General features: G+C 43.8%; 1 protein-coding gene across 45 annotated transcripts in view; it reads left to right on the plus strand.

The window, feature by feature from the left end:
- CELF4 (CUGBP Elav-like family member 4) overlaps window positions 1-27,046 on the plus strand; it is a 1,066,478-nt gene that overhangs the window by 975,949 nt on the left and 63,483 nt on the right. For 29 of the 45 annotated variants that reach the window (XM_058171904.1, XM_058171925.1, XM_058171910.1 and 26 more), the window contains 2 exons: window positions 6,171-6,314; window positions 14,013-14,214. In XM_058171904.1, coding sequence (XP_058027887.1) covers window positions 6,171-6,314; window positions 14,013-14,214 — 346 coding nt within the window. The remainder of the gene's footprint in view (window positions 1-6,170; window positions 6,315-14,012; window positions 14,215-27,046) is intronic. The other 16 variants (XM_058171913.1, XM_058171931.1, XM_058171918.1 and 13 more) reach the window with 1 other exon arrangement.

Consider the following 27,046-nt stretch of genomic DNA (forward strand, 5'->3'; position numbering starts at 1 on the left):
AGATGAGGAAGGGAGAGAGAGAGATAGAATAAGAGGGAAAGAGAGAAATTGAGAAAATGAGAAAGAGGAGAGAGAGATGGCAGTGAGACAATGTCCCTGTATGAATCAAAGTTCTTGATAAAGAGAGATTAGAAATCAGAATTTTCTCCCTTCTGAGCTCAGCGGTGCTAACAACTCCCACCTCAGTGCTGGGTCTCCCTGAAGCTCGGCTCATTCGTTCCTCCTTCCTTCCTTCCTATTGTTTCCCCTCTTGTTCCTCGCGGCATCGTTCAAGAGCTTTACAGATTTATCGGAGAGGGAAAGAGTGACAGGTCAAACTGAGGAGGCAGGGAGAGCTTGTCTTCCGCGAACAACCACTTCCTCCCAGAACAGTGGGGTTTTTTGTTTTTTTAATCCAGGAGACGTGGTTCTCATTGTGAAGCTCCTTGGAAATTCACTTCCTGAACATGTTAATCCCTCACCTTCTCAAGCTGGAGGATCTAGAAAGCGACGTTCTTTGCATATAATACGGGAGATTGGCTGCTGCTCACAGGTTCCCCCCTGCATCATGGTGGGCCTTAGAGAGGAACGGTGGGCTTCTGTTGTGGCCTTACTCTTGGCCTTACTCCCGAGTCATCCTCTTTGCTTGAGCTGCTCTTGCCTTCTGGCAGCTCTTCTCATGCATGTACTAGGAACAGGCTTCTCCTGTTCCTCTGCCTCACTACTGTCAGCCTCTGGAGTCTCCACATCACTCCCAGATGGCCCTGGCCGCACTTCTGCCTCCGATGCAGAGTCCTCATCCGGGCCTTCCCCAGCCTCCAGGACTGGCCCATGTACTTCCTCAGCCTGTTCTACTCCGCCTCCAGCTCCGCAGGCTGCCGGCGGACCACAACAGATGTTTTGTTAACTTGGATTTAGAGTTTTTGGATGTTGAACCAAGCCACTAAATCTCTAATGATGGGTTAAAGCTTTCAGGCAAGAGCAAGAGATGTGTTCTGTCCCCCTTCGCCTCCGTCCGAGTGATGGCTTAATTAGCCGGCACTATCAGCTCTGGCAGCAAAATAGCCAGCGTCTGCCAAGTGTCTCTGTTATCTCCCTTGACGCCGATGAGTCACCCAGGAACAAATTTCAGCTCTTAGTTAATCAGTTGATTTGCCTGCTACGAAGAGGCACAGCAGCTCTTGCTGCCTTTATATCCTGTGGGGTGTGTCTCCATGACAGCACTTCCTAGGCCTGCCCAACCCCTGCTTCTGTTGTTCCCGCCTCTCCTGCCTATGAAACCTAGGGTCCAGCCAGGCCTGATTGCCATCAGCTGGGTCTGGAGGCATGGCCTGGGGGGGGAAGAGTCAGGGGACGGAGGCCTCGTTATCTCTTCCACCTGGCCTGCCTCTGGCTCCTGGAGTGAGCCAGGGAAGCCGGTGCTCCCGAGGTAAGTCCTGACGGCCCTTCCCCCTCACTTTCCAAGTCACTTTCTGGCAGGAGGCCTGGCTCGGGGGGCGCAGACACAAGATGTGAGACAAGATTTGGGAACGGAGCAAAAAATTGAGTAGGTTATACAAATGGGCCCTGGTGGGACGTGACACATAAGAGTTATTGGAAATCCCACTTTTGTGAGCCCTGAATGGAATGAAACCAAATATTCAGAAGGCAAGTCTGCGGGATTATCATCACCCCCAAAACTCACACACACAAAATCATCCTTCACGGCAGCCCCAGCAGAATTCTAGATCTCATCGAGGAGGGAAGATTCCCTTACAGCCATCATTAAAGATGCCTGTCATTGGAGCTAGGAACCGATATTCCTTGGATAAAACGAGGCTTCCGCAGAATTTCTGCTTTTTCTTGGGAGAAGGACTTGTGGGCCTCCGGAGAATTCTTCCAGCTTTCAGGACTTAATGAAAATAAGATTTAATAGGCGTCTAACTTGCTTTAACGCAGTAAGGAGGTCAGAAAAAGATTGTGGAGTTGTACAAGGTGGGAGAAAAAAATGGCTCCACATCTCGATTCTTTCTTTTCTCGTGCCTTGAATCACCATCATAATTACTGTCACGCAATGAGTCGGATTTTTAGACCGGATTTGGCATTTTCAAGGGCTATTATAAATATTATTAAAATTAATATTGAGGCCACACGTGGACTACTGCATCCAGTTTTGGTCACCACGATACAAAAAAAGAGAGAGAGAGATTGAGCACTCTAGAAAGTGTGCAGAGAAGAGCAACAAAGAGAGCTGAAGGATAAAATGTATGAAGAACGGTTACAGGAATTGGGGATGACTTGATAGCCTCTTCCAGTACATGAGGGGCTGTCAGAGAGAAGAGGTGTCAATCCTGGGAGCCATCTTTTACTTTGGATCTTCAGGGCTGCCACATTTAGGGCTGTGGGAAATTGGGAAGTGGGATTGTATGGAGTTGGAGAGATATCTAGCCATAATAACTGCTGTGACCTAGGCCCAAGTAGTTATTACCAGACCCAATCAGTCCTAAACAAACATAGTTTATTAGAACAGCTGATAATTACTTCATTCTCAGCTTAGTCCAAATTAAATCCAAAACAAAGTCCTTCAGAAAAAATCCTTCGGCCTTATCACAAACCTTTGTCTTCTTCGGCACCCTGCCAAAGGCTTTTCTTGGCAAGAACCCCAGGAAGTTCAGAAACAGGAGATGCCAATCAGAAACAATTGTAACAACATTGCTTTCCTACAAAGAGCCCAAGAGCTGTTGCTGCTCTTTTAAGTCTTATGGGAGGGGCCAATCATCTTCTGGCCTTACTCCCAAGTTATCCCTTTTGCTTTAGCTGCTATTGCCTTCTGGTATTTGTTCACTAGGAACAGGCTCCACCTGTTCCTCTGCCTCTCTGCTGTCTGCCTCTGGAGGCTCTGGAGTCCGCGCATCGCTCCCAGATGGCCCTGGCCCCATCTCTGCCTGAGCTCTCATCTGGGTCTTGATGTCGTGTCCCACTCCTCCTCTGACGGCCGGGTCTGGGAAGTCTGTATCAAGCGTGGCCACGAAGCCTCTGCAGCTTTGCCAAATTCCTGTCAGAGTTCTCAGGGCAGGCAGGAATCCAAGGTGTGACTTCAGCAACCAGATGAGACTTTGCCTGACTCAAGGAATGCCAAAAAGCAGATCCTTTATATAGGCCATGGGGTGTGGCTCCATGACTCAGCACTTATCCAGGCCTGCCCCTCCCTTCCTTTTGCTGACGTCGCCTCTCCATTCTCCGGAAGCGGGGATCTGTCCACTGTGTCTTTTTGTCTTCCTGCTCAGCTGCCGGCAATTCTAGCTTGTGGCTGGCTTTGTGCTCACACACTGTAGGAGGGAGGTTTGTTTGCTCATTCTGTCCGGGCATGGTGCCAGGGCTGGGGGCTGGAGACATGCCAGGCCATTCTTCTTCACTATCAGTCTCTGGCTCAGATAGCAGGAGATGGGAGGGGCCCGGCTGAGGAGAGGAGGGCAGGCGAGGCACAACACTTCCCCTGACTCCAGGACTGACCCATTGTCCTCTCCAGGCTCCTCATTGTCCGATTCCGCTGCCAGCTCTGCAGGCTACTGGCGGACCACAACAATAACATTCTTTTCTCTGAGAGTCAAGGACATTCTGCCCTGCACCTGGAGTGCCAGGACTGGGAGGCATCTCCAGTGGGGACGATACTTTGATTGGACCACGTGATGGACATATGGGTGCAGGGCAGGGGTGAAATGCTACTGGTTCGGGCCGGTTCTCCCAAACCGGTAGTAAAAAAAATGCTTTAAAAAGAAAAAAAAAGATCAGACAATCACATGGCACAGCTGTCCTACTTACCTTTGCAGACTCGGAAAAGGATTCTTAGCAAAGTGTGCATGTACGCGTGAAGCAAACCAGTAGTAGACTTCAGAGCATTTCACCCCTGGTGCAGAGGAAGGGACTTGGACTTTCTTTTGGGTGGGGAAAACCTGGAAACTTTCAGATTCCGGTTTTCCCAGATGTGCCAATATGACACATCTAATAAAATGGAACTTTGAGGAACTTCTAGCCTCAGGGTCTTCTTTTGTTGTGGGTGTTACTTGGAACCCTGAGAAGAGGGGGCCAACCTATTCTTCAAAGCCTCTAAGGCAGAGGGTGTCAAACTCGCATCATCACATATCGGGACATTTCCCCCCCCCCTTCGCTAAACCGAGTGGGGGCGGAGACAGTATGCGATGCATCCGGCCCGCGGGCCACAAGTTTGACACCCCTGGGCTAAGGGAAAGGCAAGAAGTAGTGTCCCAAGTGGCTTTTTTTTATTTTCAAGCAGCAACTGGACTTTCTGCTTTTTCTTTGAAGATGTTTCTCTTCTCATCCGAGACGTTTCTTCAGCTCTGACTGGATGGTGGGGAAGGGAAGGATTTATACTCCTTGTAGACAGCTGGTCATTTGCATCCTTTTTAGAGAGTCGTTGAGGACACTTGGAGGTTTGTCTGTGTCCTCAGGGTCACCTGAGTGGTGCAAATAGGTATGGAGCCTTCCTGGAACTGCTGAAAGGACCGTGTTGTAGACTGGAAATAGATGATATCATATCCCTCCCCCTCTGTGGAGAAAGGGCTGTTCAATTTTGACGCAGATGGCCTCTTTGACCCCTCTTTCAAACCAGCGGTGCTCTCTGTCCAAAACGTGGACTTTGCTGTCCTCAAAATAGCGGCCTTTGTCTTTCAAATGCAGATGAACCGCTGAATCTAAGTCCTGATGCGTTTGTTCTCCTACGCTGCGCCATGCGCTTGTGAAGTGGTTGTTTCAGAAGCAACCTAGAACTAAGGATAAATTTCCTGAGAGTGAGAACCGATTAAACTCTAGCCCTGACTGATCTTGCTGCCAGAAGTTGTGGGTCACTGGTGGTTTTTAAGATGAGACCGGACATCCACTTGTCTGGAATGGTGTAGGATCTCATGTTTGAGCAGGGAGTTGGATTAGAAGACCTCCAAGGCAGAGGTGGTATTCGGCAGGCTCTGACCAGTTTTGGCGAACTGGTAGCGGAAATTTTGAGTAGTTTGGAGAACTAGTAAATACCGCTTCTGACTGCCCCCGCCCCCATCTATTCTCTGCCTCCCGAGTCCCAGCTGATTGGGAGGAAATGGGGATTTTGCAGTAACCTTCCCCTGCCACACCTATGAAGCCATGCCCACAGAACCAGTAGTAAAAAAAATAATCAAATCCTACCACTGCTCCAAGGTCCTTTCCAGCTCTATTCTTATTGATTGATTGAAAAGATACTGGTTGACAAAGCACTAATGATGATGATGATGATGATAATAATAATAATAATAATAATAATAATAATAATAATAATAATAATAATAATAATAATAATAATAATAATAATAATAATAATAATAATAATAATATTTTAATTTGTATACCGCCCTTCTCCTGAAGGACTCAGGGCGGTTTACAGCCACAGTAAAATACAAAAACAATACATACAATGAGATTCTAAACTGGCTGGCTGGCCGGCTGCTAACTAATCAACTAACTAACTAATTAACTAACTAACTAACTAACTAACCAACTAAGGAGAGAAGCAACTTGGAACCAAGGAGAAATTTCCTATTGATGAGAACAATTAACCAGTGGAACAGCTTGCCTCCAGAAGTCGTGGGTGCTTCATCACTGGAGCTTTTTAAGAAGAGACTAGACCAGCGGTCACCAACCGGTGGTCCATGGACCACTGGTGGTCTGCGAGAAAATGTTGGTGGTCCGCAGAAAAATTATTTGCATTTTTTTTATATTGCACTAAATACTACTTATCTTTTTTTTTTTTATTAAATTCATATTAGTGGTCCGCAGGATTTAAAATTATGAATTTAGTGGTCCCTGAGGTTGGTGATCCCTGGACTAGACAGCCATTTGTCTCAAATGGTATAGTGCCTCCTGCTTAAGCAGGGGGTTGGACTAGAAGACCTCCAAGGTCCCTTCCAGCTTTCTTCTGATTGAACCGCCATCGACCTTTTCAAATATCTGGGATGGATTCTTTCTTTTTTTTGCTTCCTACCTGGCCTCACTTCTTTTTCTCTTTTATTTATTTTATTTATTATTTAGATTTTTATACCGCCCTTCTCCCGAAGGACTCAGGGCGGTGTACAGATTAAAACAATACAATATACAATTTTAAAACAACAGATTAAAATAACATATTCTGTAATGGCCGAAAAATTTAAAAACTTTTCCCCTTCCTGCAGGGAGCATCGTCCAGCCTGGTGGTCAAGTTTGCCGACACGGATAAAGAGCGCACTATGCGCCGGATGCAGCAAATGGCGGGGCAGATGGGTATGTTCAACCCCATGGCGATCCAGTTCGGAGCCTACGGCGCTTACGCGCAGGCAGTGAGTATCAACACACTGAGCGGGTTCTGAGCGGGTGGGCTTCGGGAGGGATTCCATACGCTACAGGTAGTCCTCGACGTACGACCCAAAATTCATGTCGCTAAGTGAGACATTGGGGAAGTGGGTTTTGTCCCACTTCCCAAATGGGAGACAAAACTTTACGATCTTTGTTACCACATTCGGTCATCAAATCGTTGCGGTTGTTAAGTTAGTAACACCGTTGTTAAGCAAATCCTGCTTCCCCCATTGGCTTTGCTTGTCAGAAAGGGTCACAAAAGGGGATCCCGTGAACCCGGGACACTGCGACCGTCATAAATGTGAGTCAGTGGCCAAGAATCGGAATTGTAAACCACGTGACCACGGAGGTACTGCAACGGTTGTGTGAAAAAGGCTCACAAGTCACTTTTTTTCAGTGCCGTTGCAGCCGGTCACTAAGCGAACTTCTTGTAAGTCGAGGACTATCTGTATCTGGGATATAATTAGGCCAACAACCCCCCCCCCAAAAAAAAACCCTCTTGAAAACTCAACAGGTATCACCAACGACCACCTCAAAACCGCAAATGAGTTGGCCTTTATGAGAGCAGATGCCCGCTCAAATTGTGAATTTTTTTCGGGAACATAAACGGCGCATCTGTTCCATCAATGAAGGTGGGACAGGTTAGCTAAGGCCGAGGGGCTCTCTGGTGGTTTCGTTACGGTCCTTCCATAACATAAACTAGGTTAGCACTAATTATGTTACATGGTTTGGACAATGATATGCCTGCAGGAAAACCACCAAGCTCAGAGAGCACCAAGAACCCTACAATCCTCCTCCTTCTCCTCCTCCTCATCCTCCTCCTCTTCTTCTTCTTCTTCCTCTTCTTCTTCTTCTTCTTCTTCTTCTTCTTCTTCTTCTTCTTCTTCTTCTTCTTCCTCCTCTTCTTCTCCTCCTCCTCCTCCTCTTCTTCCTCCTCTTCCTCCTCCTCTTCCTCCTCCTCTTCCTCCTCCTCCTCCTCTCTTTCTTCTTCCTCCTCCTCCTCCTCCTCCTCTTTGCAAAACCCACTCCTCTCTGGTCCCAAAGGTGTTTTTTTCAAGAGGCAACTGGGACTTTCTGTTTTTTCTTTGAAGACATTTCGCTTCTCATCCAAGAACATTCTTCATCTCTTTTAGTCTAACCCTCTGCGCAAGCAGGAGACCCTGTACAGAATAAGAGAATAACAGAGTTGGAAGGGACCCTGGAGGTCTTCTAGTCCAGCCCCATTTAATCAGGAGACCCTACATAGAATAAGAGAATAACAGAGTTGGAAGGGACCCTGGAGGTCTTCTAGTCCAGCCCCATTTAATCAGGAGACCCTACATAGAATAAGAGAATAACAGAGTTGGAAGGGACCCTGGAGGTCTTCTAGTCCAACCCCATTTAATCAGGAGACCCTACATAGAATAAGAGAATAACAGAATAACAGAGTTGGAGGGACCCTGGAGGTCTTCTAGTCCAACCCCCTGCTCAAGCAGGAGACCCTATACAGAATATGAGAATAACCCTCCTACTACCCCACTACCAGCACCCCACCACTTTTCATTGGTGGTTTTTTTTAAAAAAATCACCTACTCATCAACCTGGAGAATTCTTTCTGTGAATGCCAACTGAACAGGTGGGACTTTTTAAAAAGAGAAGGCCGCTATTGTGCAGGGACAGCAAAGGACTTCTAATCACACCATCAGCAATTACAAAGAACGCTAATTCGCTAATTAAAATGCGAAAGGGTCCTGCAAGGGGCGTGTAGGAAGAAAGAGGAATTAACGATCCAGCGGGAAGCTGCCACCTTCACAGCCAGAGATCCTGGAAGGTCCCGTTCCTTCCTTCCTTCCGACTTGCATTTCAAACATATCGAAGGAGCTCTCATGGGAGGAAGGAAGGAGAAGAAGAGAGACAAAGAGAACAGTGAAAGGAAAGAAGGAAGGAAGGAAGGAAGGAAGGAAGGAAGGAAGGAAGGAAGGAAGGAAGGAAGGAAGGAAGGAAGGAAGGGGAAAGAGAAGAGAGGAAGGAAGGAGGAAGAAAGAAAGGAGGAAGGAAGGAGGAAGAAAGAAAGGAGGAAGGAAGGAGAGGAGAGGAGAGCAGGAGGGAGGAGGAAGGAAGGAAGGAAGGAGAGGAGAGCAGGAGGGAGGAGGAAGGAAGAAGGAAGGAAGAGAGAGAAAGAGACAAAGACAAGAGAAACAAGAGAACAGTGAAAGGAAAGCAGGAAGGAAGGAAGGAAGGAAAAGAGAGAGAGAGAAGGAAGGAAGAAGGGAGGAAGAAAGAAAGGAGGAAAAGAAAATGAAGGAGGAAGGATGGAGAGGGTGGGAGGGAGAGAAGGAAGGAAGGAAGGAGAGGAGAGGAGGCAGGAGGAAGGAGGAAGGAAGGGAAAAAGAGAGAGAGAAAGAAACAAAGAGAACAGTGAAAGGAAAGCAGGAAGGAAGGAAGAAGAAACAGAAAACAGGGAAGGAAGGAAGGAAGGAAGGAAGGAAGGAAGGAAGGAAGGAAGGAAGGAAGGAAGGAAGGAAGGAAGGGGAAAAATGGTCAAACTCAAGAGAGGGAATGGGAAGGAAGGAATTCTTTCTAATGTTAACTTTTTGGATCTCTATTAATAGTGATCAACCCTCTGAGCAAGACAATAAGATAAAAATATCCGGCCCTTCTCCCCATTCCCTGCCTCTCCCAGGCCATGGAATGATCAGGGAAAGGCTCAAATCCCAGGATGCTATTCAAAACCTCCCTTTTGGCCTTCTTCCTTTTCTCTCTCTCTCTCTCTCTCTCTTTCTCCCCCTTTCAAATTGTCATTCGGCTAAAGAAATCTTACTTAATTAATTGCCTGCATTTTGGGCAAATAAGTAATTAATGAGCACATTAAGTCTGCATACATTTGCAGATGAGGACAAAATCCTAATTCTGAAAGGGCAAAAAAGTAAACTTCCATTTTCAAAGAATGCGTATCCGGTTCATCCCGGTTAAAACGGGCAACCATGGGTTTCTGCTACCAGTTGGGAGGACCAAGGTTAGGTTGAACAGGGAAGTCACCGTCTTTGGCAACAGTGAGTGGAGGGATGGCTTCCCTGCCTGCCTGTCTGCCTCTTTCTTGGCAAGCCCCATAGTCTGTTGAGATGGAGGCCTTAATGCCCTGATAGAAACAGAAGGAGGGAGGGAGGGAGGAAAAGGAGGTGGAGGAAGAAAAAAAGAGAGATTTGGAAGGAATAGAAAAGAAAGGAGGAAGGAAGGGGAAGAAGGAAGGAAAAAGAGAGAGAAGAGAGGAAGGAAGGAAGGGAAGAAGGGAGGGAAGAAAGAAGGGAGGCAGAGAAAATGAAGGGAGGGAGGGCGAGGAGAGGGTGGGAGGGAGAGAAGGAAGGAAGGAAGGGAGAGGGAGAGCAGGAGGGAGGGAGGAAGGAAGGAAGGGAAAAAAGAGAGAGAAAGAGACAAAGACAAGAGAAACAAGAGAACAGTGAAAGGAAAGCAGGAAGGAAGGAAGGAAGGGGAAAGAGAAGAGGGGAAAGAAGGGAAGAAGGGAGGGAAGAAAGAAAGGAGGAAAAGAAAATGAAGGGAGGAAGGATGGAGAGGGTGGGAGGGAGAGAAGGAAGGAAGGAAGGAAGGAGAGGAGAGGGAGAGCAGGAGGGAAGGAGGAAGGAAGGGAAAAAGAGAGAGAGAAAGAAACAAAGAGAACAGTGAAAGGAAAGCAGGAAGGAAGGAAGAAGAAACAGAAAACAGGGAAGGAAGGAAGGAAGGAAGGAAGGAAGGAAGGAAGGAAGGAAGGAAGGAAGGAAGGAAGGAAGGAAGGAAGGGGAAAAATGGTCAAACTCAAGAGAGGGAATGGGAAGGAAGGAATTCTTTCTAATGTTAACTTTTTGGATGATCTCCATTAATAGTGATCAACCCTCTGAGCAAGACAATAAGATAAAAATATCCGGCCCTTCTCCCCATTCCCTGCCTCTCCCAGGCCATGGAATGATCAGGGAAAGGCTCAAATCCCAGGATGCTATTCAAAACCTCCCTTTTGGCCTTCTTCCTTCTCTCTCTCTCTCTCTCTCTCTTTCTCCCCCTTTCAAATTGTCATTCGGCTAAAGAAATCTTACTTAATTAATTGCCTGCATTTTGGGCAAATAAGTAATTAATGAGCACATTAAGTCTGCATATATTTGCAGATGAGGACAAAATCCTAATTCTGAAAGGGCAAAAAAGTAAACTTCCACATTCAAAGAATCCGTATCCGGTTCATCCTGGTTAAAACGGGCAACCGTGGGTTTCTGCTACCAGTTGGCAGGACCAAGGTTAGGTTGAACAGGGAAGTCACCATCTTTGGCAACAGCGAGTGGAGGGATGGTTTCCCTGCCTGCCTCTTTCTTGGCAAGCCCCATAGTCTGTTGAGATGGAGGCCTTAATGCCCTGATAGAAACAGAAGGAGGGAGGGAGGGAGGAAAAGGAGGTGGAGGAAGAAAAAAAGAGAGATTTGGAAGGAATAGAAAAGAAAGGAGGAAGGAAGGGGAAGAAGGAAGGAAAAAGAGAGAGAAAAAGAGAGTGAGAAGGGAAGGAGCAAGGGAAGAAAGAAAGAGAGAGAAAGGAAGGAAGGAAGGAAGGAAGGAAGGAAGGAAGGAAGGAAGGAAGGAAGGAAGGAAGGAAGGAAGGAGATGGGAGATTTGGGAGAAACAGAAAAGGAAGGAAGAAGGAAGGAAGAAAGGGGAAGAAGGAAGGAAAAAGAGAGTGAGAATGGAAGGAGCAAGGGAAGAGAGGAAGGAAGGAAGGAAGGAAGGAAGGAAGGAAGGAAGGAAGGAAGGAAGGAAGGAAGGAAGGAGATGGGAGATTTGGGAGAAACAAAAAAGGAAGGAAGAAGGAAGGAAGGAAGGAAGGAAGCAGGAAGGAAAAAGAGAGTGAGAAGGGAAGGAGCAAGGGAAGAAAGAAAGAGAGAGAAAGGAAGGAAGGAAGGAAGGAAGGAAGGAAGGAAGGAGATGGAGATTTGGGAGAAACAGAAAAGGAAGGAAGAAGGAAGGAAGAAAGGGGAAGAAGGAAGGAAAAAGAGAGTGAGAATGGAAGGAGCAAGGGAAGAGAGAGAGAAAGAAAGAAAGAAATTGAGAGGGAGGGAGGAAGGAAGGGAGGAAGGAAGGAGAGAGAGAGAAGGGAGGGGGAAGGAGGAAGGAGGGAGGGAAGGTAAAGAAAGAGAGGAAGGGAGGAAGGGAGGGAGAAAGGAGAAGAAAGAGAGAAAGAAGAACCAAAGGAAAGAAGGAAGGATAGAGAGAGGGAAAGCCTTTAATTTAAGGATGGTACAACCCTTAGCAAGGGATGGTACAATCAGCAAGCAGGTTTTACAAAAATGCAAATCTGCTTCCAGTCCTTGGGTTACAGAACTGCATTTCAACTCGCTAAGACCCACTTCTAACGTTCTTAGAAAATATTAGCCAGCAAACCCCGCGCTTCCAAGGAAGACCCGTCCCCACAGATCCTTTCCCACAAGCAGTGGTTGTGAGACCGGTTCGGGCGAACCGGTAGTTCCAACAATCAGCTGGCCCCATCCACCCGCCACTGTCCTAGCCTGTCCTATAATTCCTTCATTCTGGATCAGCTGATTTGCGCAGCGCAGCTGATTTCTGCGCCTCCGCTGTTCTACTGACCGGGGCTGCCTTAGAAAGTAACCAGCCGAGCTTCAAATTGCTGCATTTTGAACGCTGCATGCAAGAGCGTTGGGCACGAGTGCGAAGCCCGCGTTGCGTGCATGAAGCATGCACGAAGCTCACGCTCACAGAACCGGTTGTCGGATCGGTTGCAGCCCACCACTCCCCACACAGTCTAAGCGCATCGGCTCTGCTATCACCTAGGGGTAGACGTCGTGAGCGCCAGCTTTCTGAGTCAGGAAATGCCAGGGTTGGCCACCAGGGGGCGCCACCATGAGGAATATTTATCCTGACAAAACTGAGCCGGGCTTTTTCTCCTCCTCCTTCTCCAAGACTCAGGGCAGGTTTTTGACACTTATGACCGTCGCAACGTCCCCGTGGTCACGTGATCCAAATTCAGATGCTGGGCAACCGACTCACATTTAATGACGGTCTCAATGTCCCTGGGTTCATGTGATCCTCTTTTGCGAGAGGCAAAGTCAGCGAAGAAGCCAGATTCGCTTAATGACCGTGTTACCAATGTAACAAGGGCGGTGATTCACCTAACAATTGAGCCAAAATTCACTTTACAACGGTCTCGCTTAGCGACGGAATTGTTGGCCTCCATCGTGGTCGTAAGTTGAGGACTTCGTGTATGCTCTCAAACCAAGGGATGCAATTGATTTGACTCTCTGCCTTTCCTCCCCCGCCCTCCAGGTGGCAGCACGCCTCCAGGCATCACTGCACCAGCCGTGCCTAGCATCCCCTCCCCCATCGGGGTGAATGGTTTCACTGGTCTCCCGCCACAAGCCAATGGGCAACCTGCAGCAGAAGCCGTCTTTGCCAACGGCATCCATCCTTACCCAGGTAGGACAAAATGTTGGCCTTGGGACCTCTTCCTTCGATGTCTGGCCCAATACTTTTGCTGGCTGGGGAATTCAAGATCTGGGTTTAGCATATAAAATCATCCGTTGTAATGTCCTTCCTGTCAATGACTTTTTTAGTTTCAATAACAATATCACAAGAGCTACCAACAGATTTAAACTCAATGTCAACCGCTCCAGTTTAGATTGCAGAAAACAAGATTTCTGTAACAGAATTGTATATGCTTGGAATGCATTACCTGACTGTGGTTTCTTCTCATAACCCCAAAAACTTTACTCAAAAACTGTCCACGGTTGACCTCACCACTTTCCTAAGAGGACTCTTGTCCTATTGTTTCTTCTCCTTCTCCTCCTCCTCCTCTTCCTCCTCCTCCTCCTTCTCCATCCTATACTCCTATCTCCCTTCTTCTCCTCCCCCTCCACGACTGCTTCCTCTCATCCTCCTCTTCCTCCTCTTCCTCCTCCTCCTCCCCACTTCTTCTTCTTCTCCCCCACCACTGCTTCCTCTCCTTCTTCTCCTCTTCTTCCTCCTCCTTCTCCCCACCACTGCTTCCTCTCCTCCTCCTCCTCCTCCTCTTCCTCCCACCCTACTGCTTCCCCTCCTTCTCCTCCTCCTCCTCTTCCTCCTCTTCTTCCTCCTCCTCCTTCTCCCCCACCACTGCTTCCTCTCCTCCTTCTCTTCCTCTTCTTCTTCCTCTTCCTCCTTCTCCTTCTCCTTCTCCTTCTCCAAGCTATACCTCTCCTCTCCCTTCTCCACTACTGCTTCCTCTCCTTCTCCTTTTCTTCCTCTTCTTCCTCCTCTTCCTCCTCCTCCTCCTCCTTTGAGGATGGCTTCAAAGCAAGAGTTTTGCCCACCCACCACAGTTCTGGCGAGGGTTTTTTTTATTTTTTTATTTATTTATTTACATTTATATCCCGCCCTTCTCCGAAGACTCAGGGCAGCTTACAGTGTGTAAGGCAATAGTCTCATTCTATTTGTATATTTTTTTACAAAGTCAACTTATTGCCCCCCCCAACAATCTGGGTCCTCATTTTACCTACCTTATAAAGGATGGAAGGCTGAGTCAACCTTGGGCCTGGTGGGACTTGAACCTGCAGTAATTGCAGGCTGCTGTGTTCTAATAACAGGCTTCTTACCAACCTGAGCCACCACGGCCCCCTCCCTCTCGCCCGGCTGCCCTGCCAGTGAATGCGTGATATTTTTGCCCTGTTCTCTTTGTTCCAGCTGATGCAGCAACAGGCTGCCATCATGGCCTCCGTGGCCCAAGGCGGCTACCTAAACCCCATGGCGGCCTTCGCAGCAGCCCAGATGCAGCAGATGGCCGCCCTCAACATCGGGGTGAATGGTTTCACTGGTCTCCCGCCACAAGCCAATGGGCAACCTGCAGCAGAAGCCGTCTTTGCCAACGGCATCCATCCTTACCCAGGTAGGACATAATTTTGGCCTTGGGACCTCTTCCTTCGATGTCTGGCCCAATACTTTTGCTGGCTGGGGAATTCAAGATCTGGGTTTAGCATATAAAATCATCCGTTGTAATGTCCTTCCTGTCAATGACTTTTTTAGTTTCAATAACAATATCACAAGAGCTACCAACAGATTTAAACTCAATGTCAACCTCCAGTTTTGGAGCACTCACAATGTCTGGAGGCAAACTCTTCCACTGATGAATTAACAAAGTAATAGAATACCAAGAGCTGGAAGGGACCTTGAGGTCTTCTAATCTAACCCCTGCTCAAGCAGGAAATCCCTTACCATTTCAGACAAATGGTTGTTCAACCTCTTCTTAAAAAGAGATTTTAAATCTCAGACTTGTAAGCCGCTCAGAGTCACTTGGTTGAGTTGGACGGACATAGGAAATGAATGAATGAATGAATGAATGAATGAATGAATGAATGAATGAAGGCAGAGGAGAAAACACCTGTTTAAATCTCAATGAACAGATATATCTAAGGTGGATTACTTTCTTGCAGACATCTCATTACCCAACTAGGTAACATTATCAGTGCTAGTGAGTATGGTTTGCTCCCTGTTTATATAAACAGAGAGCACACCAAGGGTCAAATCCAGCAGTTCTGACAGGTTCTGGAGAACCAGCAAATACCACCTCTGGCTGGCTCAACAGTGGGATGGAATGGAGATTTTGCAGTATCCTTCCCTGCTACGCCCACCAAGCCACGCCCACAGAACCGGTAGCAGAAATTTTGAGTAGTTCGGAGAACCAGCAAATACCACCTCTGGCTGGCTCAACAGTGGGATGGGAATGGAGATTTTGCAGTATCCTTCCCCTGCTACGCCCACCAAGCCACGCCCACAGAACCGGTAGCAGAAATTTTGAGTAGTTCGGAGAACCAGCAAATACCACCTCTGGCTGGCTCAACAGTGGGATGGGAATGGAGATTTTGCAGTATCCTTCCCCTGCTACGCCCACCAAGCCACGCCCACAGAACCGGTAGTAAAAAAATTTAGATTTCACCACTGAAGCACACCCTACATTCACTTTCACTGATGATATTACCAAGCTGGGTAATGAAACATCCACAAGAAAACTAACAGAGCACCAAGAATAAGAGAATAACAAAGTTGGAAGGGACCTTCGAGATCCTCTAGTCTAACCCCGTGCTCAAGCAGGAAACCCCATACCGACAAATGACTCTCCAATATCTTGTTAAAAACCTCCAGTTTTGGAGCACTCACAATGTCTGGAGGCAAACTCTTCCACTGATGAATTAACAAAGTAATAGAATACCAAGAGCTGGAAGGGAGCCTTGGAGGTCTTCTAATCTAACCCCCTGCTCAAGCAGGAAATCCCTTACCATTTCAGACAAATGGTTGTTCAACCTCTTCTTAAAAAGAGATTTTAAAAAAAATCTTTTTAATCTACTGAATCTCTTTTAATCTCTTCTCAAAACACCTTTTATCTCCATCACTTGCTGCAGAGTCTGAACCATAAAAAAGCTGTCAACTTAACAATGTGAAGATTTGAAGAGTTCTGATAGGGCTCAAAGATGCAATGGGACAAATTCCCAACTATCCCATAAGACCACACTTGGAATAGTGTGTCCAGGTCTGGTCACCACAATGTAAAAAAGATGTTGAGACTCTGGAAAGAGTGCAGAGAAGAGCAACAACGATGATTAGGGGCAGTGGTAAAATCTGAACCCGTTTACTACCTGTTTGCTGGCTGGGGAATTCAAGATCTGGGTTTAGCATATAAAATCATCCGTTGTAATGTCCTTCCTGTCAATGACTTTTTAGTTTCAATAACAATATCACAAGAGCTACCAACAGATTTAAACTCAATGTCAACCTCCAGTTTTGGAGCGCTCACAACTTCTGGAGGCAAACTCTTCCACTGATTAACAAAGTAATAGAATACCAAGAGCTGAAAGGGACCTTGGAGGTCTTCTAATCTAACCCCCTGCTCAAGCAGGAAATCCCTTACCATTTCAGACAAATGGTTGTTCACCCTCTTCTTAAAAAGAGATTTTAAAAATCTTTTAATCTACTGAATCTCTTTAATCTACTGAATCTTTTTAATCTACTGAATCTCTTTTAATCTCTTCTCAAAACACCTTTTATCTCCATCACTTGCTGCAGAGTCTGAACCATAAAAATGCTGTCAACTTAACAATGTGAAGATTTGAAGAAAAAAAGTTCTGATAGGGCTCAAAGATGCAATGGGACAAATTCCCAACTATCCCATAAGACCACACTTGGAATAGTGTGTCCAGGTCTGGTCACCACGATGTAAAAAAGATGTTGAGATTCTGGAAAGAGTGCAGAGAAGAGCAACAACGATGATTAGGGGCAGTGGTAAAATCTGAACCCGTTTACTACCTGTTTGCTGGCTGGGCATGTGCAGTGCGCACCACGCACCCAAATATGAGTCGTACGCTTGCAGTGCATGTCAAAAGGAGGCATGCAGTAAGTAGAACAGTGCAAGGGGGGGTGATCAGCTGTGGTGCGCAATCTTTTTTTTTACTTTTAAAAGCATTTTTTTAACAACCTCTTTGGCCAAAGAGATTGTAGAAAAAGTGCTTTTAAAAGTAAAAAAAAAAAAGCCTGTTGTGTCCCACCCCTCCTCTGATGGCCGGGTCTGGGAAGTCTGTATCAAGCGTGGCCACGAAGCCTCTGCAGCTTTGCCAAATTCCTGTCAGAGTTCTCAGGGCAGGCAGGAATCCAAGGTGTGACTTCAGCAACCAGATAAGACTTTGCCTGACTCAAGGAATGCCAAAAAGCAGATCCTTTATATAGGCCATGGGGTGTGGCTCCATGACTCAGCACTTATCCAGGCCTGCCCCTCCCTTCCTTTTGCTGACGTCGCCTCTCCATTCTCCGGAAGCGGAGATCCGTCCACTGTGTCTTTTCGTCCTCCTGCTCTGCTGCCGGCAATTCTAGCTCGTGGCTAGCTTCTTGCTCACACGCTGTGGGGGGGAGGTTTATTTGCTCAGTCTGTCCGGGCATGGTGCCAGGGCTGGGGGTTGGAGGCATGCCAGGCCATTCTTCTTCACTATCAGTCTCTGGCTCAGATAACAGGAGATGGGAGGGGCCCGGCTGTGGAGAGGAGAGGAGAAGAGAAGAGAAGAGAAGAGAAGAGAAGGAACAGAAAGAGGAGAAAACACCTGTTTAAATCTCAATGAACAGATATATCTAAGGTGGATTACTTTCTTGCAGACATTTCATTACCCAGCTAGGTAACATTATCAGTGCTAGTGAGTATGGTTTGCTCCCTGTTTATATAAACAGAGAGCACATCAAGGGTCAAATCCAGCAGTTCTGACAGGTTCTGGAGAACCGGTAGCAGAAATTTTGAGTAGTTCGGAGAACCAGCAAATACCACCTCTGGCTGGCCCCAGAGTGGGATGGGAATGGAGATTTTGCAGTATCCTTCCCCTGCTACGCCCACCAAGCCACGCCCACAGAACCGGTAGTAAAAAAAATTAGATTTCACCACTGAAGCACACCCTACATTCACTTTCACTGATGATATTACCAAGCTGGGTAATGAAACATCCACAAGAAAACTAACAGAGCACCAAGAATAAGAGAATAACAAAGTTGGAAGGGACCTTCGAGATCTTCTAATCTAACCCCCCGTGCTCAAGCAGGAAACCCCATACCGACAAATGATTCTCCAATATCTTGTTAAAAACCTCCAGTTTTGGAGCGCTCACAACTTCTGGAGGCAAACTCTTCCACTGATTAACAAAGTAATAGAATACCAAGAGCTGAAAGGGACCTTGGAGGTCTTCTAATCTAACCCCCTGCTCAAGCAGGAAATCCCTTACCATTTCAGACAAATGGTTGTTCACCCTCTTCTTAAAAAGAGATTTTTTAAAAAATCTTTTTAATCTACTGAATCTCTTTTAATCTCTTCTCAAAACACCTTTTATCTCCATCACTTGCTGCAGAGTCTGAACCATAAAAAAGCTGTCAACTTAACAATGTGAAGATTTGAAGAGTTCTGATAGGGCTCAAAGATGCAATGGGACAAATTCCCAACTATCCCATAAGACCACACTTGGAATAGTGTGTCCAGGTCTGGTCACCACAATGTAAAAAAGATGTTGAGACTCTGGAAAGAGTGCAGAGAAGAGCAACAACGATGATTAGGGGCAGTGGTAAAATCTGAACCCGTTTACTACCTGTTTGCTGGCTGGGCATGCACAGTGCGCACCATGCACCCAAATATGAGTCGTACGCTTGCAGTGCATGTCAAAAGGAGGCATGCAGTAAGTAGAACAGTGCAAGGGGGGGTGATCAGCTGTGGTGCGCAATCTTTTTTTTTACTTTTAAAAGCCATTTTTTTATAACCTATTCAGCCGAAGAGGTTGTAAAAAAATGCTTTTAAAAGTAAAAAAAAAAAAGGCCCTGGCGGTCAGGCAACTCAGCTGGGATCGTCAGAACCTTTTAAAAGCATTTTTTTAACAACCTCTTTGGCCGAAGAGATTGTAGAAAAAGTGCTTTTAAAAGTAAAAAAAAAAAAAGCCTGTCGTGTCCCTAGGATTGAACTCTCAACCTCCCAAGTGAGAAGCAAGTGTCTTCACCACTAGGCCACCATGTCGCTCATGACTTGGCTTCATTATTAGCAGATTAATCATCAGAGCTCTTGTTTATATTTATTATGTGGATATTTTTATTGTTTCAATGTCATTGTAACTATTTTAAAATCTCAGACTTGTAAGCCGCTCAGAGTCACTTGGTTGAGTTGGACGGACATAGGAAATGAATGAATGAATGAATGAATGAATGAATGAATGAATGAATGAATGAATGAATGAATGAATGAATGAATGAATGAATGAATGAATGAATGAATGAATGAATGAATGAATGAATGAATGAATGAATGAATGAATGAATGAATGAATGAATGAATGAATGAATGAATGAATGAATGAATGAATGAATGAATGAATGAATGAATGAATGAATGAATGAATGAATGAATGAATGAATGAATGAATGAATGAACGAATGAACGAATGAACGAATGAACGAATGAACGAATGAACGAATGAACGAATGAACGAATGAATGAATGAACGAATGAACGAATGAACGAATGAACGAATGAACGAATGAACGAATGAACGAATGAACGAATGAATGAATGAATGAATGAACGAATAAATGAATGAACGAATGAATGAATGAATGAATGAATGAATGAATGAATGAATGAATGAATGAATGAATGAATGAATGAATGAATGAATGAATGAATGAATGAATGAATGAATGAATGAATGAATGAATGAATGAATGAATGAATGAATGAATGAATGAATGAATGAATGAATGAATGAATGAATGAATGAATGAATGAATGAATGAATGAATGAATGAATGAATGAATGAATGAATGAATGAATGAATGAATGAATGAATGAATGAATGAATGAATGAATGAATGAATGAATGAATGAATGAATGAATGAATGAATGAATGAATGAATGAATGAATGAATGAATGAATGAATGAATGAATGAATGAATGAATGAATGAATGAATGAATGAATGAATGAATGAATGAATGAATGAATGAATGAATGAATGAATGAATGAATGAATGAATGAATGAATGAATGAATGAATGAATGAATGAATGAATGAATGAATGAATGAATGAATGAATGAATGAATGAATGAATGAATGAATGAATGAATGAATGAATGAATGAATGAATGAATGAATGAATGAATGAATGAATGAATGAATGAATGAATGAATGAATGAATGAATGAATGAATGAATGAATGAATGAATGAATGAATGAATGAATGAATGAATGAATGAATGAATGAATGAATGAATGAATGAATGAATGAATGAATGAATGAATGAATGAATGAATGAATGAATGAATGAATGAATGAATGAATGAATGAATGAATGAATGAATGAATGAATGAATGAATGAATGAATGAATGAATGAATGAATGAATGAATGAATGAATGAATGAATGAATGAATGAATGAATGAATGAATGAATGAATGAATGAATGAATGAATGAATGAATGAATGAATGAATGAATGAATGAATGAATGAATGAATGAATGAATGAATGAATGAATGAATGAATGAATGAATGAATGAATGAATGAATGAATGAATGAATGAATGAATGAATGAATGAATGAATGAATGAATGAATGAATGAATGAATGAATGAATGAATGAATGAATGAATGAATGAATGAATGAATGAATGAATGAATGAATGAATGAATGAATGAATGAATGAATGAATGAATGAATGAATGAATGAATGAATGAATGAATGAATGAATGAATGAATGAATGAATGAATGAATGAATGAATGAATGAATGAATGAATGAATGAATGAATGAATGAATGAATGAATGAATGAATGAATGAATGAATGAATGAATGAATGAATGAATGAATGAATGAATGAATGAATGAATGAATGAATGAATGAATGAATGAATGAATGAATGAATGAATGAATGAATGAATGAATGAATGAATGAATGAATGAATGAATGAATGAATGAATGAATGAATGAATGAATGAATGAATGAATGAATGAATGAATGAATGAATGAATGAATGAATGAATGAATGAATGAATGAATGAATGAATGAATGAATGAATGAATGAATGAATGAATGGCCGGGTCTGGGAAGTCTGTATCAAGCGTGGCCACGAAGCCTCTGCAGCTTTGCCAAATTCCTGTCAGAGTTCTCAGGGCAGGCAGGAATCCAAGGTGTGACTTCAGCAACCAGATGAGACTTTGCCTGACTCAAGGAATGCCAGAAAGCAGATCCTTTATATAGGCCATGGGGTGTGGCTCCATGACTCAGCACTTATCCAGGCCTGCCCCTCCCTTCCTTTTGCTGACGTCGCCTCTCCATTCTCCAGAAGCGGAGATCCGTCCACTGTGTCTTTTCGTCCTCCTGCTCTGCTGCCGGCAATTCTAGCTCGTGGCTAGCTTCTTGCTCACACGCTGTGGGGGGGAGGTTTATTTGCTCAGTCTGTCCGGGCATGGTGCCAGGGCTGGGGGTTGGAGGCATGCCAGGCCATTCTTCTTCACTATCAGTCTCTGGCTCAGATAACAGGAGATGGGAGGGGCCCGGCTGAGGAGAGGGGGGCGGGCGAAGCACAACAAAGCCTCTGACGATCACTTGGCTCAGCTGGGCATGGGTGGTGGGTGGGGAGGGGGGGGGCAGGGATTTTTGGTACCAGTTCTCCGAACCATCAGCTGCCATCGTTACAGGATCAGTTGATCCGGTCTGAACCGGGAGCATTTCACCCCTGATTAGGGGACTGGAAGCGAAAACATATGAAAAATGGTTGCAGGAATTGGGTAGGTCTAGTTTAATGAAAAGAAGGACCAGGAGTGACATGATAGTCACTAGTCATAGTCATAGAGTGACATGGACTGCCATTTGTCAGAAATGAGCTGGGGGTTGGACTAGATGACCTATAAGGTCTCTTCCGACTCTCTCAATCTGGGAGGTGTTATCTGTTATGGTAGCAGTGGTCCAATATTTGAGGGGCTCCTACAAAGACAAGGGGGGTCAAACTATTTTCTAAAGCCCCTGAAGGCAGGACAAGGAGCAACAGATGGAATCTAACCAAGGAGAGAAGCAACTTAGAACTAAGGAGGAATTTCCTAACGGTGAGAGCCATCAACCAATGGAACAACTTGTCTTCAGAAGTTGTGGCTGCCCCATCACTGGAGGCTTTCCAAAAGAGACTGGACAATCATTTATCTGAAATGTTGTAGGGTCTCCTGCTCGAGCAGGGGGTTGGATTAGATGACCTCCAAGGTCCCTTCCAACTCTGTTTTTCTGTTCTTCTGTTAATTAACCAATGGAGCAACCTGCCTTCAGAAGTTGTAGGCGCTCCGTCACTGAAGGTCTTTTTTAAAAAAAGAAGAAGAAGATTGGACAACCGTTTGTCTGAAATGGCAAAGGGTCTCCTGCTCCAGCAGGGGGTTGGACTAGAAGACCTCCGAGGTCCCTTCCAACTCTATGCTTCCTTTTTACCGCCCTTCCGTCAAGCCAGGATCCTTGTCAAAGCAGCCGAGAACCCTCCGCCCCTAAGCCATGAATGCCGGCTCAGCGCATTCTTCTGGTTATTGTAGTTATTGTTGTGTCTGAATGCCTAATTAATTGCAACAGTAAATGCACACTTTTAATCACTGCATCAGCTGTCTTAATCAATCTTCATAATACAGAATCGGTAGTATGGCACCCATGAATTTTAATCTACATAAATTGCGGGAAACCGCTCACAAGCTTGTTGTACCAAATGATATAATTATGGATATAGATTAGGTTGGGGGAGAACGATTTAAATTGGATTTGGGAAGAAATTGATGGGAGGGTGGAAGCTCTACGTTTTATATATATATTTATTTGTTTTAATCCTGACTTTGCCAAGCCTGTTCTTAAAATGACAAGTCTTGGTCTCCAACCCTCTCTCCTCCCACACCTTGTTGTGACCGCTCGCAAAATTGTAGTGCTAAACATTCTCATTCTGCTGATTTGTTGGGATCGCAGCCAGAAATTTTTTCTTAAATAAATAAATAAATAAATAAAATAGAAGGTTAAAGTGTGTGTGAAGTAGAAAGATTCTAGGGAGGGCTGAAATAAGTCTTCTTAGGCTTTTATTTAATTTTGTATTTTAACTTTGTTCTGAATAAAATGAAAATAAACTATAGAAAAGGAAGTTTTGCAGATTGTAAGTTGATGCTGGGTTCCACTTGAAAGGAGTTCCATTTGCTAAGACTGAAAAGTTTGAAGACTTTGGACCGATCTCAAGAAAGAAAATTATGGTGGAAGTTGAAGTAGAATAGAATAGAATAGAACAGAACAGAACAGAACAGAACAGAATAAAATAGGATAGGATAGGATAGGATAGGATAGGATAGGATAGGATAGGATAGGATAGGATAGGATAGGATAGGATAGGATAGGATAGGATAGGATAGAATGGATAGGATAGAACAGAGCAGAACAGAGCAGAATATAATAGAATAGAGAAGAATAGAATAGAATAGAATAGAATAGAATAGAATAGAATAGAATAGAATAGAATAGAATAGAATAGAATAGAATAGAATAGAATAGAATAGAATAGAATAGAATAGAATAGAGAAGGATAGGATAGGATGGATAGGATAGAACAGAGCAGAACAGAATAGAACAGAATGAGAAGGATAGGATAGGATAGATAGGATAGAACAGAATAGAATAGAACAGAACAGAATAGAATGAGAATAGAACAGAATAGAATAGAATGAGAATAGAATAGAATGAGAAGGATGGGATGGATAGGATAGGACAGGATAGGATAGAACAGAGCAGAATATAATAGAATAGAGAAGAATAGAATAGATAGAATAGAAGAATAGAATAGAATGAGATAGAATGAGATAGAATAGATAGAATAGATAGAATAGAATGAGAATAGAATGAGAAGGATAGGATGGGATGGATGGGATAGGATGGGATGGGATGGGATGGGATGGGATGGGATAGAATGGAATAGAATAGAATGAGAAGGATGGGATGGGATAGAATGAGATAGAATGAATAGAATAGAGATAGAATAGAATAGAATGGAATAGAATAGAATAGAATGAGAAGGATGGGATGAGATAGAATGAATAGAATAGAATAGAATAGAATAGAATAGAGAAGGATAGGATAGGATAGAATAGAATAGAATAGAATAGAGAAGGATAGGATAGGATAGGATAGGATAGGATAGGATAGGATAGGATAGGATAGGATAGGATAGGATAGGATAGGATAGGATAGGATAGGATAGGATAGGATAGGATAGAGCTGGAAGAGACCTTGGAAGTCTTCTAGTCCAGCCCCCTGCTCAAGTAGGAGAACCAATACTATGTCTTCTTGATTTTTTTTTTCTTTGAAAATGTTTCACTTCTCATACAACAGCTTCTTTGGTTTTTCGGTTCATTTACAATGGAAGCAGTTTCTTAGATAAGAAGTGAAACATTTTCAAAGGAAAAAAAAAAAACCAAGAAAGTCCAGTTGCCTTTTACGTCGAAGTCCAGTTGATATACCTTCGGGACGTCCATCGCTCAAGGTTTTTAAGAAGAGATTGGACAACCATGTGTCCAAAATAGTCTAGGGTCTCCCACTCGAGCAAAGGGTTGGACTAGAAGACCTCCAAGGTCCCTTCTGTGATCTGTACCTTGTTAGCTGGAACAATGACAGTTTTAACCAAATTAAAACAAAAGCCTTACCAGACAAAAGCCAGATCATTTGGCAAGGTTTATTTAAAACTGACTGAAGTACAATTCAGAAACTCTGCTCAGTTAAGCAGAGTTATATACTAAATGAAATTCAGAATTTGAAAAGTACAACAATTCATTGAATGACCTTTCAAAGTTACAACAGCCGTGAAAAAAAGTGACTTAGGACCGTTTTTCACACTTACGACCGTTCTTGCAGCGTCCCCATCGTCCCGTGAACAAAATTCAGATGCTTGGCCACTAGAATAGAATAGAATAGAATAGAATAGAATAGAATAGAATAGAATAGAATAGAATAGAATAGAATTTTATTGGCCAAGTGTGATTGGACACACAAGGAATTTGTCTTGGTGCATATGCTCTCAGTGTACATAAAAGAAAAGATACCTTCATCAAGGTACAACATTTACAACACAATTGATGGTCAATATATCAATATAAATCATAAGGATTGCCAGCAACAAGTTACAGTCATACAGTCATAAGTGGAAAGAGATTGGTGATGGGAACTATGAGAAGATTAATAGTAGTGCAGATTCAGTAAATAGTCTGACAGTGTTGAGGGAATTATTTGTTTAGCAGAGTGATGGCCTTCGGGGAAAAACTGTTCTTGTGTCTAGTTGTTCTGGTGTGCAGTGCTCTATAGCGTCGTTTTGAGGGTAGGAGTTGAAACAGTTTATGTCCAGGATGCGAGGGGTCTGTAAATATTTTCACGGCCCTCTTCTTGATTCGTGCAGTATACAGGTCCTCAATGGAAGGCAGGTTGGTAGCAATTATTTTTTCTGCAGTTCTAATTATCCTCTGAAGTCTGTGTTTTTCTTGTTGGGTTGCACAACCAAACCAGACAGTTATAGAGGTGCAAATGACACTAACTCATATTTATGACGGTTGCAATGTTTCGTGGGGGAGGGGGGTTCATGCGGTCCCATTTTGTGACCTTCTGATGTGCAAACTCAATGGGGAAGCCAGATTCCCTTAACAACTCTGGCAAAAAAGGTCGTAAAATGGGACTGGACCAACATCTCACTTAGCAACAGAAAATTTAGCGCTCAACTGTGGTCGTAAATCGAGGACTGCCTCCTGTACAATTGATTGGCGATGAGGGAAAATTATCGATGGAAGAGAAATATCAAATTGACAAGTTAATATTACACCGAGAGGAAATTGGTGTTTTATCGATGGTGCATTAATCTAATAGAGTAAAACTGTTGTGGTCCTCCAGTAGCCTGCGGAGACAGCGATGAGGCTGAGGAAGAACATGGACCAGTCCTGGAGGCTGGAGAAGGCCTGGATGAGGGCTTTGTGTTGGAGGCTGAGGTAGGACCAGGGCCATCAGGGAGTGAGTTGCGGACTCCAGAGCCTGATAGTAGTGAGGCAGAGGAACAGGAGGAGCCTGTTCCTAATACATGCATAAGAAGAGCTGCCAAAAGGCAAGAGCAGCTCAAGCAAAGAGGACAACTCGGGAGTAAGGCCAAGAGATGATTGGGCCCTCCCATAAGGCTTAAAAGACCAGCAACAGCATTTGGGCTCTTTGCCGGAAAACAACGTTGATAGCTTCGTCTTGTTACATTTGTTTCGTATCGGTGTCTTCTGAACGTTTGCCAAGAAAGGCCTTTGGCAGTTTGCCTAATTGGACCAAGGTTGGTGATAGGACTGAGGAATTTGCGTTGGGAGGAATTTGCTTTAATTTAGTTGAACTACGCTGGGAATGAAGTAATTCTCAGCTCTTCTAATAAAGTTTGTTTGTTTTTACACTGACTGAGTTTCCTACTACCTACTTGGGCCTGGGTCACAACCGAAACAGATTTTAAAGGTAGACTTTTTTTGCAGGCCTTTATTTTTTTTTAACTGAATATTTCTAAACTTTATATTCTTATAAAATGTTACCGAGCTGGCTTCGAACAGGATAACAGCTGCCAGCATTTTCTATGTTTCTTCCTGAAAAGCGCAAATAATTCCTTTCACGAAAGAACGGGCAAATTAAGTTACGAGCTTATGTATCAACGTCAAAACGAGCTGCATATTTTAAAATGCGATGTGAGATTTTAACTTGATGTGGGGATTTTTTTATTATTTTTTTATGATTATCATTTTGCATGCCGCATCCTAAATCTGGGTTTCTCCTAGCATAAGATTATAACGTGTAGATTTGTCAAACTTATTGTAATGTACAATTTGTCATTCAAATCGTGCTGGTTAAAATTGCCAATTACTGTGCAATAATGTTATTTTAATGCTGATTTATTTCAATATTTCATATTTTTTTTAAACTTTCAGACGGACGGATGATATTTTAATACGTAGATTTATTTCAACGTCATTTTGGAATTATTTCTTGTCAAACTTACAGCGCTTGAAAAACCTGCTCTTTATTAATAACTTATTTTTCCTCTACTTTTCTTGCTTCTTTTTCTGATTATATTTCTACATCGTCACTAAAGGCGACTCTAGAGCCACAAATCTAATAAATAAAACTTTTGTAAAATGTTT

The sequence above is a fragment of the Ahaetulla prasina genome, chromosome 2, assembly GCF_028640845.1.
Source record: "Ahaetulla prasina isolate Xishuangbanna chromosome 2, ASM2864084v1, whole genome shotgun sequence".
NCBI classification, from domain to species: Eukaryota; Metazoa; Chordata; class Lepidosauria; order Squamata; family Colubridae; genus Ahaetulla; species Ahaetulla prasina.